The sequence below is a fragment of the Callorhinchus milii genome, unplaced genomic scaffold, assembly GCF_018977255.1.
Source record: "Callorhinchus milii isolate IMCB2004 unplaced genomic scaffold, IMCB_Cmil_1.0 Scaffold10, whole genome shotgun sequence".
Taxonomy (NCBI): Eukaryota; Metazoa; Chordata; class Chondrichthyes; order Chimaeriformes; family Callorhinchidae; genus Callorhinchus; species Callorhinchus milii.
The window spans coordinates 17,025,852-17,042,121 of record NW_024704751.1 but is presented as its reverse complement, the minus strand read 5'-3'; the positions used below and the strand labels follow the sequence as shown (position 1 = coordinate 17,042,121).

Below are 16,270 nucleotides of genomic sequence, written 5' to 3'. Positions count from 1 at the left end.
ATTATGAAAACACTACGTTTTTTTTTCTGGATTATATAATCTGTTCGTCTTTCGAGTCCTTCCCGCTGTCTTTAATTTAATTTGAAATGATTCTTTTTTCTGACGTTCTCCGGAGGCAATGTCGCTCCCAGCTCTCGGTCGCTTCCTCTCCTTTCATCTCGAACCCCGCAGAAGCCCAGCACTGAGGTAAAAGAAAAGGTAACGGAGAGTAATGGCTGCCAGTATGTGACAGCGATGTCCATGCCGTGAATTAAGACGTCCTTCTCTCTCTTCACTCTTTACACAAACCGTGCTGTGTGGCAGCAGTGTCATAGATGCTTCCTATGTCCTAGACTGTCTACCAGCACCAACAGAATGGATGCTGCTATTGCTTTGTTTGGAGATTTCCTTCCGGGGCGTGATTGCATCCTGGCTTCCTTCCCGCGCTCGCTGTGTTGACCTGCCTTTGGTGCCCACTTGCCTGCTTCCATCTCTGTCCACGTGTCCGCACTGAAATCCCCACCGGTCCAACGCTTTTGCACCCGGACGCCAAACCCTTCCAGCTGGTCCAGGTTTTAGAAACACAACCTGCAGCCAAACTGCTCTCCCTTCTCCATCCCATGTGATTGCCCATCAGGTCCTAGGCGCTCTGCGGTTCTTAACGTTCCCGCGCCCGCAGCAGGCCCTGTCTCTGAAACAAAGCTCCAGCCTCCTCCCTCGTTCTGTCCAGTGCTAGTGCGCGCCCATTCTGCTCCCAGCGCAGGTCGTGGGTCTCCTAGGGGAACACCGGGGTCAGCCCAGTGTTGCAGCTCATGCTGTCTTTGCCCGGAAGCCGTCGGTCGTTGAATGTGTGCATGTTGATCACGGCTTCAGTCTTGACCATAACAGGGGCCTGAGGCTTGTGCTTAACCCGTCGCTGGCACGTGAGGGACAACCGCAGCTCCTCAGCCATGGTGCTACACAGGGATCTCTGAGGAAAATATCAGGTACACATTGGGTAATGTTAGTACGTCACAGCCTGGTCTTATATTGGATCTTATGAGTGGAACCGAGTGGGACCAAATCACAGCAAACCACTGGCTATGCTCCTTCTAAACAGTGGAAGTGTTAAAATAATAATAATAATCCTTGCATTTGATATAGCTGTCTTATCACGTCGGTGAGACGTCTCAAAGCGCTTCACAGGATATACTGTAAAGTGAATTGATTGTGTAGTTTGTGGGCGAAACGCAGCAGCCAATTGCGCACAGCGGCATCCACACAAACACTCGCGGACTGAGTGACCAAATTGTTTTTTTGAAGGGATTATTACCCTTAAAAATGGTCAACCAGTGAATCTATTTGTTTTATTTACCCACCGCAGGTCAAGTATAATGTCTGGGAGATGCACATCCATTTGGTTGATGTTGCTGCACACACGAATGTCGCTTTGTTTCCATCTCTGTGTTTGTTCTCAAAAGCCCCCCACCCCCACCCCCCGCCCCCGTCTCTGCCGCCACACACAAAGCAGTCTCATGGCTCAGGCCCCCGAATTCCACCCGGTCTTAACCTGTGCGAAATTTCCCCTTTAGCGAGTTAAAGGTGCCACAGAATTGCTGGAAAAGAACCTTGAATTAAGTGGCGGAGTTGGGAAGCTTAAATTAATCGCTGATTTTAATATCTGGCTTTTCAGATGGGAATTTCCGGGCGTTTTACCTGCTCCTGTTCCGCGGTTTTCCGGAGCTTGTAAACAAATTCTCCTATGGCCACAAAGACCGAGAGTACCAGGCCAGCTGCCAGCACAATGAAGATGCCCCCGATGTTCTGGATGCTCAAGGCACTGGCCTCCTTACTGTCCTCCTCTGGGCACCCACTCCCACGCCACCATTTCTCCTTTATCATGTGCAACTTGCCATCTTCCTGAAGCTCCAGTAAGGCAATGGTTATCTTTTCTTTGTACGGAGAGCCTGACGGAATTGGGAAAAGGCAGAGAAGTTAAACACATATTATTAATTACCGTAACAATCCTAGCCTTATCCTGGCCATGGGGGGGGGGGGGGGGAGATGCCTTTTCAGGAATTACTCTAAAGTGAGTGCATTTCGTGAGCGAGCTCGCCAGCCAATCTGCGCTGATTTTGCGAAGGCTTTTTAATATGAATTGGAAGGAAGGAGCTGCTCATTGTTCAACTTTCAGATAAGACTTTGAACCGAAGCCCTATCTATTTCGGTCTGACCAGGTGGACGTTAAGTAAATGGGACTGTACAAAAAGAGAAGGGAGTTTCTCACAATTTCATGTACACCCACAAAACACACAGTCACTACACTCTACACCACAAAGAAGCAGGATTATATTATTATAACTTGGCTCAGTGTCGAGCACTTCTGACCCTGAGTCAGAGATTTCAGCTCACAGTCTCGGCTAATGCTCCAGTGCGGTGCTGGGAGTGTGTTGTATTGTCAGAGGTGCTGTCCTTTGGATGAGACGTTAATCTAAGGTCCTACCTGGGCCTGTTCAGGTGGGGTGTGACAATACCATGGCACTTATTGAAAAGAGAAGGGAGTTTCTCTCGATGTCCCAGCAACCCGCAAAAATTGGCCACTGCGTTTGGTTAGCAAATACATTGTTGAAATAATTCCAAAGTACTTTTCGATGTTATAAGCAATCGATCAAACAGAAAAATGGCTGGTATCATACCGAGAGGGGTCCCAATCCCGAAGCCTTTGGAATCTATCAGGCCCCCGATCTGGGTGAGGTTGCAGTTCCTTTGGGTGGTGTATTCGAGGGTGGTGGATTCCATCAGGAGAGCGTAATCCGCGGTCAGAACCCGCTGGATGCCCTCCTCGATGCTCTTCACCAACGCTGATTGGTGTCTGCTACTCATGAAGGCCCACATCTTCTCGAAGGTGGAAATTTTGGATTTCTGTTTAAAAGATTTTTTAAAAAAAGGACTTTGTCAGCCACCTGTAGCGTATTTCACCCCGTCCGGGACAAGTTGTTGTTGCTTATTTCAGGCATCTCTACGCCTTAGACTCCAGGCCAGAAGATTGTTTGTTCAAGACCCATATCATCAACAACAACTTGCATTTATATAGAGCCCTTCACTGGAGAGGTTGCATCTCTGAGCACTTAACAGTGTCTCATGTTGATATCGGGACCAAATGTCTATACTCTAGTTCCATGCTAGAAGCATTGTCGGATGAGATGGTAACCTGAGGACCTGTCTGCGCATGTTCAGGTGGATGATAAAGATCTTTTTGACATGGGAAGGCAGTTTCTCCAGTGTCCTGGCCAACAGTAATATTGGTCACTCATTTCATGGTTTTTTGTGGGACATTCATGGATGAAAATTGGGCAGCAGTTGTCTATAAAAATCAAGTAACTTCATTGTAGACCCTCTGAAGCGCTTTGAGACTTTTTACTCTGATAAACCGCTATATTAATGCAAGTATTATTATTCTTGTTGCTATGGTTAGTATTTCAGATTCAGCTGATAGACCGTTTAAAGTTTGTTTGTTTCAATCTCTGATCCCAGAAATGCAATTTGCAACCCACACTCACTATCCATGACCAATATGACAGAATTTCTGGCAATCCTTCACCTGCAATTGTCTTGCATAAAAATTGCAGGATTTTGTGAATTACACAGGTATTGGACTGAATAATCGCAGTTTTTACCTGTACCTGAGCTGCATTTTAAAGGGAAATAGATATTTACAGCACATTTCGATTCCTGGCAGGGCGAAACCTTGGGTAAGTTTCCTTACTCCACACGCCTAATAATAATCCCTTAAAAAACAATAATAAATTGGTCACTTCAATCCACAACTGTTTGTGGGATACTGCTGTGCGCTGTTGGCTGCCGCATTTCGCCCACAAATATATACAGTCAATTCACTTTACAATCTATTCTGTGAAGTGCTTTGAGACGTCGAAAAGACGTGAAAAGTGCTATATGAAATGCAAGGATTATTATTATTAATCGGGTCGGAAGGTTAATGGCGAATTAAGGGATAACAGGGGAACTCATAATGTTCAAGGACTGTAACCTCACTACGTGTACCAGCTGCTTATAATAATAAACCATGCTTTTGAGATAGCACCTGATTACATTATTAAAACTTCTCACAGGAGATTCTGTAAAGTGCAGTTGATGTATTTTGTAAGTGAATCGGCAGCTAATTCCCACCTAGCAATAATAATAATAATGATAATAATAATAGTAATCCTTGCATTTGATATAGCGCATTATCACCTCTTTGAGACGTCTCAAAGCGCTTCACAGAATATACTGTGAAGTGAATTGACTGTATATTGTGGGCAAAACGTGCACTGCACAATTTTTTTTAAGGGATTATTACCATTGTCCTCCAAATAGCCAGGATACAGGAGAAACTCCCTTCTCTTTTCGAACAGCGCCAAGGGATCGACGTCCCACAAACAGCTGTGTATTGAGTGTCCAATTTTATCTGCGAGATCGCTGGCCAGATGTGAATTGAACTGGTGATGTGGTTCCCAATATGAACACGGTTTATACCAGTTGCGGGTGACACGCAGTTTATTAAAAAATCTTTTTAATTCAATCTGTTCATCCCACTGCGACTCTTTAAATTGTAGACGTTGGCTTCAATAATCATCTGATGGTTTTCCCAGACAGCGAGTTTGAGTCTCAAAGAAGTTCAGTGCCCGTTAGCTGAGATGAAAAACATTGTGAAGGGAGCCGTATATTCTCCGTAACCTTTTAATAAATCAATAACATTTCTGTCATTTTTATACTCTGATTGCTCTTCCGTTTGAGTCTGCGATGAGTTTTTATCTGACCTCAAACCCTTTGACCTTATAATACTGTCACTCGCAAAACCTTTGCAATTTCGGCAACTAATGCGGAATCTGTAATTTAATCAATTCTAATGTGATGCTCACGGTTTCTCCCCCTGCTGTGCTCCCCAGTGGCTCTTCCAAATGGGTCTAGGCTTTTGCACTCAAAGATATTTATGGGTGTCTTGGAAAAAATCAGGGTTGAGACCAATTACGTTTGAGGGAATCTAGACAGACTGATGAGGAATAATAATTAGAACAACAATAACAATCCTTGTACTTGATACGCTGCCTTTCACATCGGGAGGACGTCCCTAAAGTCCTTCACAGGATTTAATGTAAAGTGTAGTGACTGTGTATTACGGAGATCAACGCAGTAGCCAATGGGGGTGAAACATCCTTCAGAATTCACGGACATAAAATGTTTAGTGGGTTGATTATACCCAGCCCAAGAAAACACATTCAGTTTGTACCGTGAGACTAATCAGTTCCACCAGTGAGATGTAGAGAAATATGAAGCGGGTGCCTGGTAGAAACAGAAAACATCAAACTATAAAAGGGCAAAAGTTTTGTATGTCAGGTTATTAAGAGAATCCACATGAATAAACCGGCGGAGGGCTTCCCAGGAGACATGTTATCTACAGATGGAACCTCACTGAGCTGTTGTCCCCCTCGGTTGGTGATGCAGGCAGGGGTGGTGAGACTGATCGTAAGGTTTAAAGAGAAGCATTGGTGTGCAGAATACATCCCCCCAAGATAGATCATTTTGTCTGTTTATTCAGAGTGGACCGCTCGCTTATTAGCAATCTTGTGCAACGAGCTTAGTGCTTCATACAGCTAAAAGGCAAAACTTAAAAGGGTTTAGGAGTTGGCTGTTTTGCTCTCTTGCTCGCTGCACATCTGGGCAGAACTGTTAGCAAACATAAGGATGCAGAATGGGAGAAGAACACAGGCAGTTATCCTGCTTGGATATAGCCTTAGCGCTAACAATCCCGGTGTCCTTGGCCAACCATAACCCAAATTAAATCAGTCACTCACTCCATGGCTGTTTGGGGGATATTACTGTATGTTAATTAATAATAATAATAATAATAATCCTTGAATTTGATGTAGTGCTTTATCAAGCCATTAAAACATTTCAAAGGGCTTCGCAGAATATAGGTGGAGTGACTGAGTATTTTGTGGGTGAAATGCAGCAGCCAATTACACGCATCAATTATGTCCCACAATTGTAATTATTTACAAGTAACTGGCTGCCCACTCACCTGCAATATACACAGTCACTACACTTTACAGTAAAACTCCTGGGAACACTTTGCACCGTCTCGAGACTGATCGCGCAATAAGATGCAAGCTGATGTAAATTTACAAAAGCGCATCAGTAACTTAGCATCACATTTTCATTCAGCTAATACCCACCTCCATGCCAAGTAGTCAACGTTGAGCAGACTAGCAGCTCCCTTGGATTTATAGCTGCGATAAGTCAATAAAAGGCTAAATAAAAGTTGGCATTAACAGTGATATATAAGCTAGAAGGAATTTACTCTAACAGCATTCCCGCAGTGTCATTTGCAGTGACTTATAGCTGTTACTGTGAAAGCATAGCGTGCACAATATATTTACGAGGAAATCCAATGATACGATCCTCAGAAAACAAAAATTTATGCTCCCCGGTTGACCTAAAACAACCGTTCATTGAATTAGCTTAGGAGACGCCATCAATATATTCTGTTACAAGCCCAAGCTCCCCGATAAATTGATGAATGGCCTTGCAGGAGCTGAAGCTTTTGGCATTATTCCACCAGATCTGTGTTCTCTTTATCACTCCGACTGGGGAGAGAATGGATCCTGAGCTCCACGCTTCCTATAGCAGCTTCAAAGACTAAATCTAAATTGATTCTGCCATTCAGGCTGAACCAGTTCCATTTTTAGAGTCCACGGATTTTGCTTTACGAGAATAATAAGAAAAGCTCATGCAGAATTGCGTCGACTTTAGATGAACTGTGAATGTGTTTGCATTTGAGAGAAGGGGACAGAGGGGGAGAGGGAGGATATTCGGAGAGTGGATTAGGAGGGGTGGATTATAAACCCTGGCACGGACTGGTTAGGCCGAATGGCCTGATTCGTCGTTATAGATTTCCCTAATTCTATGCAACGTGATGAATGTGTCCGTTGTTCCGTTTGTTCAGACTGAATTAAGAAAGCACAATTGCCGAACGAAAGTGGGTTTGGCTCTTTGTGGCTGGGATTTTTCAAACCAATGATCATTTGAGGTCTTTTTTTTCCCCCCCTCACTTATTTCCCTGGGATCTTTCGCCGCACTGGCTCACGAAATCCGTTTGATGCTATTTTGATCATTGTTCCCTTCAAGGGTGTTAGCTCGGAGAGGCATGTCTGAAAATAGCTTTGGGCCACTCAGCTGAGCGAAAGGCGCTCTATAATTTCAGGTCGCTGTGTTCTGTTGGCCTGCTAACAGTTTACCAAGGATCGATCTGTCACGTCTGAATCTGGATAGTGAACACCAGCAAGCTATTTACAAATAGTCCTTCAACACATCATCAGAACATCTCCAAACGCTTTACAGGATTTACTGTAAGTTCAAGATCTGTTCGATTTCAAGATCTGCACAGTCGTCTACAAATCCCTTCACCCCTGGCACCTTCCTACCTCTTCAAACTGCTTACTCCCTGCTCCACCATCCACTGCCTCCGCTCAGCTGGCTCTGGCCTCCTGTTTGTGACTCGTGCCCTTCCGCTCCACCATCGGCGACTGTACTTTCAGCCACTACGCCCCGAAGTTTTGGAACTCCCTCCCTCAATCCCTTCACCTTGCCCTCTCATTCCCCTCTCTGAGATCCTGAATGAAGACCTTACGGTCACCTCCTACCTCCCCCTGGGTTGTTGACGGTGTCCGCCACCATAAAGCGCTCCGAGACACTGCCCAGTGTGAAGGACATTATATACATACAACTTGATGTTGTTGCTGTAGAGTGTGGTGACTGTATTTTGTTGACAAACACAGCAGCCAATTTGCACGCAGCAATGAGCCACAAACAATCACGTAGAGAATGACCAATTTTTATCTGGGAGATTTTTGGACAGGACATCAGGGGAAACACCCTTCTCTTTTCCAATACTACCAAGAGATCTTCATCATCCTCCTGAACAGGCAGGTGGGATAAGCTGAATATGTAGCTCCCTCTTTGGGAAGACATTCCATTCCAAAAGCCAAAGCTTGGGGTCCCCAGGGTGTGCGTTGGGTATTGGAGTTGAACCCCAGATCAACAACAACAACAACTTGCATTTACTTGTATGACATCAACCAACAACTTGTGCCACCACACTGAGCTTTGCAGCACAAGTCTTTACAGCTTTCTTTGTTATATGTCAAGGATGTTGTTACATGAGCACGGGACATTGCTATGCGCAAATTGGCCCTAAAATTCACCTACAAAGTACACAGTTACTGCACTTTACAATAAACCTTAGGCTCACACTTGGGAGACATGATCGGCTGAGTTGATTGGGGATTCCATCATGCACATCTATTGCAAGTATTTTTATTATCGTTATTATCGCCTTGAATATATGCGCAGTTCATCCACCAAAAAAAGGCTTTGGAGTTTAAGAATTTTCCATAATTAATAATAAGTAATTAAGTAATCAATTAATTAATTAATTAATAATTTGGTCACTCAATCCACGACTGTTTGTGGGGACACTGCTTTGCGTAAATGGCTGCCGCGTTCCGCCCACAATATAGTCAATTCACTTTACAGCATATTCTGCGAAGCGCTTTGAGACGTCTCGACGAAGCCATAAGGCGCTATATCAAATTCAAGATTTATTATTATTATTATTATCGAAATGCAAGGAGAAGGTGAAATGTCAGGCCTCGTATCCCTAGTGTGGTGTTGTGGTATTAACTCGGTATTTCATTTAACCAATTCCATTGTAAAGGCAAATATGTCCTATCTTCACGCCATCAAGTTCTGATACAAGAAACTCTTGGAAAAGTTTCCAATCCCAACGTGTAATTCGATTCAAGTTCAAAACCAGAAAAGATTTGCGTATCGACGTGGCGCTTTTTAGCAACAACGACTTGCATTTATGTTGCTCCCGTCACCATCTCGGAGCGTTTTCACGTTAGGAAGATGTCTTACAGTCCTCACAACAACAACTTGCATTTATATAGCGCCCCCTGAGGCAGGTCAGAGCACTTGACAGTGTCGGAGCTGGGGACGGAGGGGGGAGGTAACCATAGGCACGGTTAAATAGGAAGGTTTTCATGCGTGACCTGAAGGTGGGGAAGGAAACCACGGTCAAAGAGGTCCATTTTGAGACATGATGGAGTAGGGGGTGGATGGGAGGGGGCAACTTTGCCTCTTTTTAACATATTAAAATTGGTGCGAGCTTCCAAGGCTCCAGCGTAACAAAGCACTTAAGCTGCTGACAAATCATCCTTATTTACAACCTGAATTCTCGCCCGTAAACGTCACCTCCAAACAATGACAATAAATTTAAATAATCCATTATACACTCTTCAACACATGTCAACAAGGCCGTATTAATACCCGAGCTGAAAGCAAGCCGTTATAGAAGCACGATAAAAATAATAAAAGATAGATTTCCAGACCGTGGGAAGCAAACACATCATTACCTTGAAGAAAGCCATGGTCGCCCCATCTTTGACCGTCCCATACTCTATTTTGGTTTGTTTTGCCAGGTCATCGGCTGAGTTGATTGGGGATTCCATGCGTTCTATTGTTAGGAAGGCTGCCAGGTTAGCAGTATAGGACGATATGATAATCAGGGTGAAAAACCACCATATACTGCCTATAATCCGGGTAGAAAGAGCCTTCGGCATCAACTCGGAACCTGTGACAGACAATAATATCAGAAAAACACATTGAGCCTCTGAATATTCATCTGCAAAGTGAAAAATAAACAACAGCTTGGGTACGTTCAATATCTCTGGACACCTAGCATTGTAGGCGCTGTGTCAAAGGGAAGGATTATTATATTGATTTGGAGCTTATTTAAAAAATCATTTTCCTTAATATTATTATCAATTCAGATGAGTACCAGTGACAATTTGGCATTCAACCACAATGGCGTTCGTTTAACATCTCATTATTTTGCCATTGTTTTTATCGGTTTGATGTCTGTTCCCCGAACGACAGGTTATTTTATTGTTGAGGGTGAGCGGGTGCTTCAGTCTGTATTTGCCGCGTATTCCAATGTGTATATGCAGCCGGGACACTACCCTGCGTGAAGGGCGCTACATAAATGCAAGTTGTTGCATTTAACCGAGAAAACTGAAATGATAACAATAAATTGCATTTATACAGTGGCCTTCACTTCGATTGAATAATGTCTCGGAGTACTTCACAGTGGTGGGTATGGATGGGCAGGTGTTTGCTACGTACGTAGTGTTTACCCAGCGCTTTCTGTCATTCTCTTTATTTTGCGACTGCAAATATTTTAAAACACAAGAGGAATTTTTGTTTAAAAGGAGAAAAAAAACATTAAAAAAATCGCACCAAGGAGTTTTATAGGATGTGTTTTTTTTGATCAGCCGAAAATCTAACATATGCGGGAACCTTTCACTGTGCTTAAGAGCTTTACAAACGCGATCTTTTTATGGCATCTATGCGTGGAAATCCACCCATGCAAGGTTAGGTTTAATTTCACTTACACAAAGTCTCAAAGCAGGAAGCCAAGAAATCCCTTTATCTCCATGAGGAGAATTGTGCTGTATTAAATGAAGGATGCGGCTTTATGCTGTCATCTATGTTTCCAGCTAACATTTATCCTTCAATAAAAATAAATCTGTGACATTAGGAGTTTTCAATGTGTTTTCTAACAGATTGCTGACTCTCCCCTTTAATTCCTAAAGAACCTCCGAAGACACGTGTGTTATCTCGGAATACACACATCTCGCAGGCGCAGCTCGGGGTTGTGCCGAAAAAAGAAAGGCAATGTCCACAACAACAGCAGCAACAACTCGCATTTTTGTAGTGCCCCTCGCGCGAGGTAGCATCCCAGAGCACTTGAGAGTGGCGCCCTTCACACGGAATAGTGTTTCGGAGCGCTCCACAGATACATTACCTATCTAAATGATTCTGTTACATTTGACTCATTTGCATTCCAACCTGTGACGTCCTTTACGGGGTGGGGAGGGGGCATATGATTTTAAGTGGGATTGAGAAAATAAACCAGGGACAATACTTCGGATGCATCGAGGCAGCAGAATAAGAGGACACAGGTTCAGGGTTGCAAAAAGGACAATTTCAAGATGGACACCAGGAAATATTTCATGGAACGACTGGAACAGCGTTACCAGGAAGGATGGTTCATGCTAAAGAGGATTTGTAGGGTGGGTATTCTGGAAGGATACAATCAAAGAAATTTTACAGAGCAGCTGGAGGCCTTTGACCCACCGAATCTGCACAGGTCCATTCTCTCCCACTGTACTACCCTATTCCTTATTACCCCTTCAAGCCTCTGTCCTTCATATACCCGTCTACTTCCCTCTTGAAACCCACAATGGAGTCTGCCTTTATCACTCTACTTGGCAGGGCATTCCCAACGGATTGAGATCAAATGGGCTGAAGAGCCTTCTGATTGACTGAAATGATTCACTCTGCAAAACAAATTAAAATATTTTCCCCAAGAAAATCCCACATGGATTATTAACCTCTTAGTCAACCTGTAGGCCTGGAAGATTTCCTTCATTATCTGTGCCATTGGGATAATCACAAATCTCTGCTGGATTTAATGAATATATTCCATACTTAAATAATTGATGGAGGTTAAACCATTGCTGCTGTGTTTTACTTTTAACCAGGACGTGTCTTGACGTCTTGACTTCCATTCCAATTACACCCCTCCCCCAACTTCCATTAGCACTGTGAATGAAGTGGAGATAAATCGAGACAAACATCATTTATTTAGTACCCTGCCCTATGGAAACGCTGCATGCATTGGTCTCACAGTGAGGAATGTGCCTCAGTGAGGTATGAAGATAATGTATACATGTTATATATATATTTCCTGGCTTTAAGCCTCGGAGGATTTTTATTTTGGGAAAGTTGGGTGAAAGAATGCAGGTCAGTGCAAAGGTAAAGAGGAGAGAGCCCGTGAAACCTACCCAGGGTCGGCAAATGTGTGACTTTAAAGCTTGGTGATAATATGTGTGGTGATAGCACTCCAGTACAGTACCGGGGTGAGTGCTGAATAATCCTTTGGATGACATGTTAAACCGAGCTCCCGACTGCTTGTTTGGGTGGATGTTAAACATCCCGAGGCAGTATTCGAAAAAAGAAGGGAGTTTCTCCAGTTGTCCTGGCCAAAAATCCCACCAGATTAATTGATCTTTCACCTCAAGCAGAAACTTGCTGCAACACCTGGCTTCCATGTCTGCTGCAAAACATGTTTACTTCACATCTTGTATCTTGCCTCTAGCGAGCTTTATGTCTGACCTAAAAGCAAGCAATCATTACAAAACAGCACAGAACCTCCTCCTGGCTGTGAAACTATTGAACGCAAGACGTGACTGGTAAAGCAGCCCGTCCCTGGAACTTCTCCCAATGTCCTGGCCAACAATCTCCCCCAGATAAAATTGCTCATTCACATCATGGCTGTTCGTGAGTCATTGATTGCGGTGCACAAATTGGCTGCCATGTTCAGCTACAAAATACGCAGTCACTCCACTTTATGTTACATATATCACGCGAAGCACTTTGAGACACGAGAAGATGTGAAGCCTCCCCAGGCCTCACTCAGACACAGTGAGAGGCAGGGAAACAGTCAATTCCTAACCTTGTTGCATCAGAGCGCCGACTCCAAACCAAAAGCTGTTCAATAGGGTGAAGTTGTTTTCCACCACATCAGAGCCAGGATTACAGGGATGAGCATCGTACCATTCGTAGGGGCTGAACCTGGAACGACAACAGCACAAGTAGAGAAACATGGTCTTCACTGAGAGGAACAACATCCTGCCTCGCTACGACTCTGTGCATTTCGCCCACAAAGTATGCAGTCACGACACTTTACAGTGTATTCCGTGAAGCGCTTTGAGACGTCTTGAAGACCTGATAAGGCGCTATATCAAATGCAAGGATTATTATTTATATATTGTATAGTCGTACCCGACTGTTCAAGTCGACGGTAAAGATCCCACAGCTCTGTTCAAAACAAGAAGGGGATTTCTCTCAGGGTTCTGGCCAACAATTCCCCAGATAAAATTGATCATTCCCTTTGTGGCTGTTTGAGGGAACCTCCTGGGTGGAAATTGGCCTTCAACCACACAATCACTGCACTATACAACAACAACGTGTGCCCTTCACACAGGGCAGCATCCCGGAGCACTTACAGACAACTCCGACGGGCTTTGAAACAGCTGAATGTGATAACGGCACTATACTAAACATAGGGTTCATTCTCATTATCTATAATTCAGGAAGATTATCCAAAGGCAGAAAACACGCAATGATAAAAAGTACTTTCAAACTCCTGAGGAACTGGTTGCAGTGTGACCTTTGACGATCTTCTCTGAGCAAAGTGACACCCAGCTGAATTATTGGTCATGTCTTTTTCATCCTCGACATAGATATTCTCGAAATTGACTGGATAATCATTGTAAATCTGAAGGCTTCAATTCAGCTCCATTAGTGATGCTCAGGCACAACAGATTTATTGTCTCTCTCTCTTTCTCTCTCTCTCTCTCGCGGTGCTAAACCCATAATAAAATCGGTTCTTCACAGTGAGAAACTGATTGATCTTTCACTCACGCTCCCACACACGCTCTGGGCCTCCAAAAAAAAAGTGGACAAAGTTCAATTTCTTCCACTTTTGTTGGCGGTTGGTGCCACAAAATAAAAATTCTCTGGCTTTTGTTAAAGAGGCCAATTTGTTTGAATATTGCCTAGACTATATGAATTCCCTATACGGGGCTTGAGCTCACTAGCATCTGAGTCATAGGTGAGAATTTTACCAACTGGGCCAGGCTAATAAGTTAACACACAGCTATATGATAGTTTGCACTGGAATAAAGTAAGAAACTAGTTCAATGCATCTGTCCTTCAGATGAGATGTTAAACCAAGGTCCCAGCACCTGTTCAGATGGATGTTAAAGATCCCACGACCCTATTCGAAAAGAGCCGGGAGTTTCCTGGTGTCCTGGCCAATAATCCCCTCAAATAGAAAAACACATTCATTCCCTTTATGGCTGTTTATGGGACATTGCTGTGTGTAAAATGGCTGCCCTGTTCACCTACAAAACACACCAGTTCCTACACAGCTTTAAGACGTCCTCCCGATATGGAAGGCGCTGTACAAAAGGCAAGGATTAATATTAGATTAATATTATTTATTTCATGGACTGGGAAATCATGTGATTTTTTTCCATAGCTTGCAGGTTATTTTCTAACTGTGTATATTTTGTCTGACTGTGTGAGAGTTTTATTTTAGAGCACCTTAAAACAGCCGCTTCTATGCTTGTGCCAGATACTGCATTTGTTTATAATCTGGGGTGGAAAACATGGTAATAATGGATTCCCATCACGCGACTGAATGTGCATAAACTCATGTCTTATCATGGAATTGTTAACACTATGTCACGTGGAGCTGTTATCCTCAAACAGAACTCCAGAGAAATCCTCCACACCAAACAAACCAGTCACAGCAAATAGCATCAACCATGACAGACACTGCAAGGCTATTGCAGGCAGTATTCCAGACACTGGATTACTGATAAGCAGAACAAGCTCTTGCTTTGCTCTCTCCGTTATGGCATTCCGTGAGCTCTGTGATCAGGTTACCGCTTTGTAATTCACTTACAGCTCCTTTGGCTTCCAAACACCACTGCCAGAGATGGCTTGACTAGTCTGTCAAGCTTTCCGCTGCTCGGCCAGCTAGGACCTCCCTACCCGCCAGGTCTCTGGCACGCAGGGTTAACAGAAGTCGAGTGGGAAGAACATGCCTTGAGTGCTGCAGCAGAGAGCTAACATAAACTGATCCAGGCTGATGTGCCAGGCAGGGTTTGGGTAATTTATGCTGGACGTAATTGGCTGCCGCGTTTCGCCCGTATAATACACAGTCAACCCACTTTACAATATATTCTGCGAAGATCTTTGAGATATCTCAACAACATGATAAGGCGCTATATCAAATGCAAGAATTATCATTTTTATTGCCCTCAGCCTGGCTCAGTCGGAAACACTCTCGCATCTAAATCGGAAGGTTGTGGGTTCCAATCTCTTGTCGAGGATTTTGAGGTCACATCAAGGTTGATGCTTCAGTGCAAACATGGAAGGCATTTAACACATTTTCGCGGTGAGAACAGAATGGTAAGAGATTTGTTACTTTGATCAGCGATATCATGCTTCAGATGTAATATTAAACCTACCTGCCTGTCCAGGTAGACATTAAAGGTCCCATGGCGCTATTTGAAAAGGGAAGGGAGTTTCTTGTGATGTCCTAGACAACAATCTCCCTAATAATATCAGTTATTCGCTGTCTTCGGGATATCACCGTATATGCAAATTGGCTGCCACTTTTACCTACAAAATACACAGTCGCTACACTTAAAGGTCCTGTGAAGCGCTTTGAGGCACCTTTTTGGATTAAAGGAGGTTGTGGGGAGGAATAACAACAACACGCATTTATATAGCGCCCTTCACAAAGCGCAGCTCTCAGAGTGCTTAATGATTGCATGTGAAACAATAATAAGCTGAATCATTATTATTCTTCCCCAGGACATTCTTTAATTCAAAATCACAATAATTATAGAACTTGAAATCACGACCTGTAAATCGAACTTGAAAATAAAAATGACCAGATTTCAGCCTCTGCATAAAATCAATAGAAAAATTTAATTACCTTCACATTTAATTCATCATCTCTTTGGAGAACAAATGAAGACCGTATTATTTTCTACTCATACAGGGCGTTCGGACTCAACTGTGCCAAAATTTCATGATCATAATTAAATTGTCCTTCCTGTGGACATCATTATGGTGAATAAACTCCCTCTGAAAGGATCAGTTCTGTACACCAGAAATATGTATAGAATAGACTCCAGTGAGCTTTGAAAATATGTTTCAGTCCCTGGTCGAGTCCCTGTGAGCGAGTTAGTTAATTTCAACCAAGGGTGTTATAGTTCTTAATGATAACAATAACTCCTGTACTTGATACAGCGCCATTCACATTGGGACAATGTCTCCAAGCGCTTCACAGGTTTCACTGCAAAGTGCAGGAACTGCTGTACTTTGCAGATGACGGGCACATAACTTTATCGTTACTTGTTACAGTGTGCTGTAAAAATTTTGAGATGCCTCCCCCTCCCGCGGCAAGAGAGATATCCGCTGTATCAAATGCAAGGATTATTATAGTATTATTATTATTATTTTGTCTATGAGGAATCAAGCCCACAATGGGACTTGGAGCCCATATAGTCTAAGCTGATATGCCAATGCAGTGCTGAGGATGTGC

At 43.5% G+C, this 16,270-nt stretch overlaps 1 protein-coding gene across 1 annotated transcript in view; it reads right to left on the bottom strand.

The window, feature by feature from the left end:
• Nucleotides 1-696: 696 nt before the first annotated feature.
• Nucleotides 697-16,270, bottom strand: part of LOC103179582 (glutamate receptor ionotropic, kainate 3) — a 117,562-nt gene continuing 101,988 nt past the window's right edge. Inside the window, exons 12-16 of the mRNA XM_042338644.1 lie at nucleotides 12,599-12,717; nucleotides 9,435-9,652; nucleotides 2,655-2,880; nucleotides 1,675-1,925; nucleotides 697-949 (exon numbers count right to left, since the gene is read on the bottom strand). Coding sequence (XP_042194578.1) covers nucleotides 755-949; nucleotides 1,675-1,925; nucleotides 2,655-2,880; nucleotides 9,435-9,652; nucleotides 12,599-12,717 — 1,009 coding nt within the window. The 3' untranslated portion in view covers nucleotides 697-754. The remainder of the gene's footprint in view (nucleotides 950-1,674; nucleotides 1,926-2,654; nucleotides 2,881-9,434; nucleotides 9,653-12,598; nucleotides 12,718-16,270) is intronic.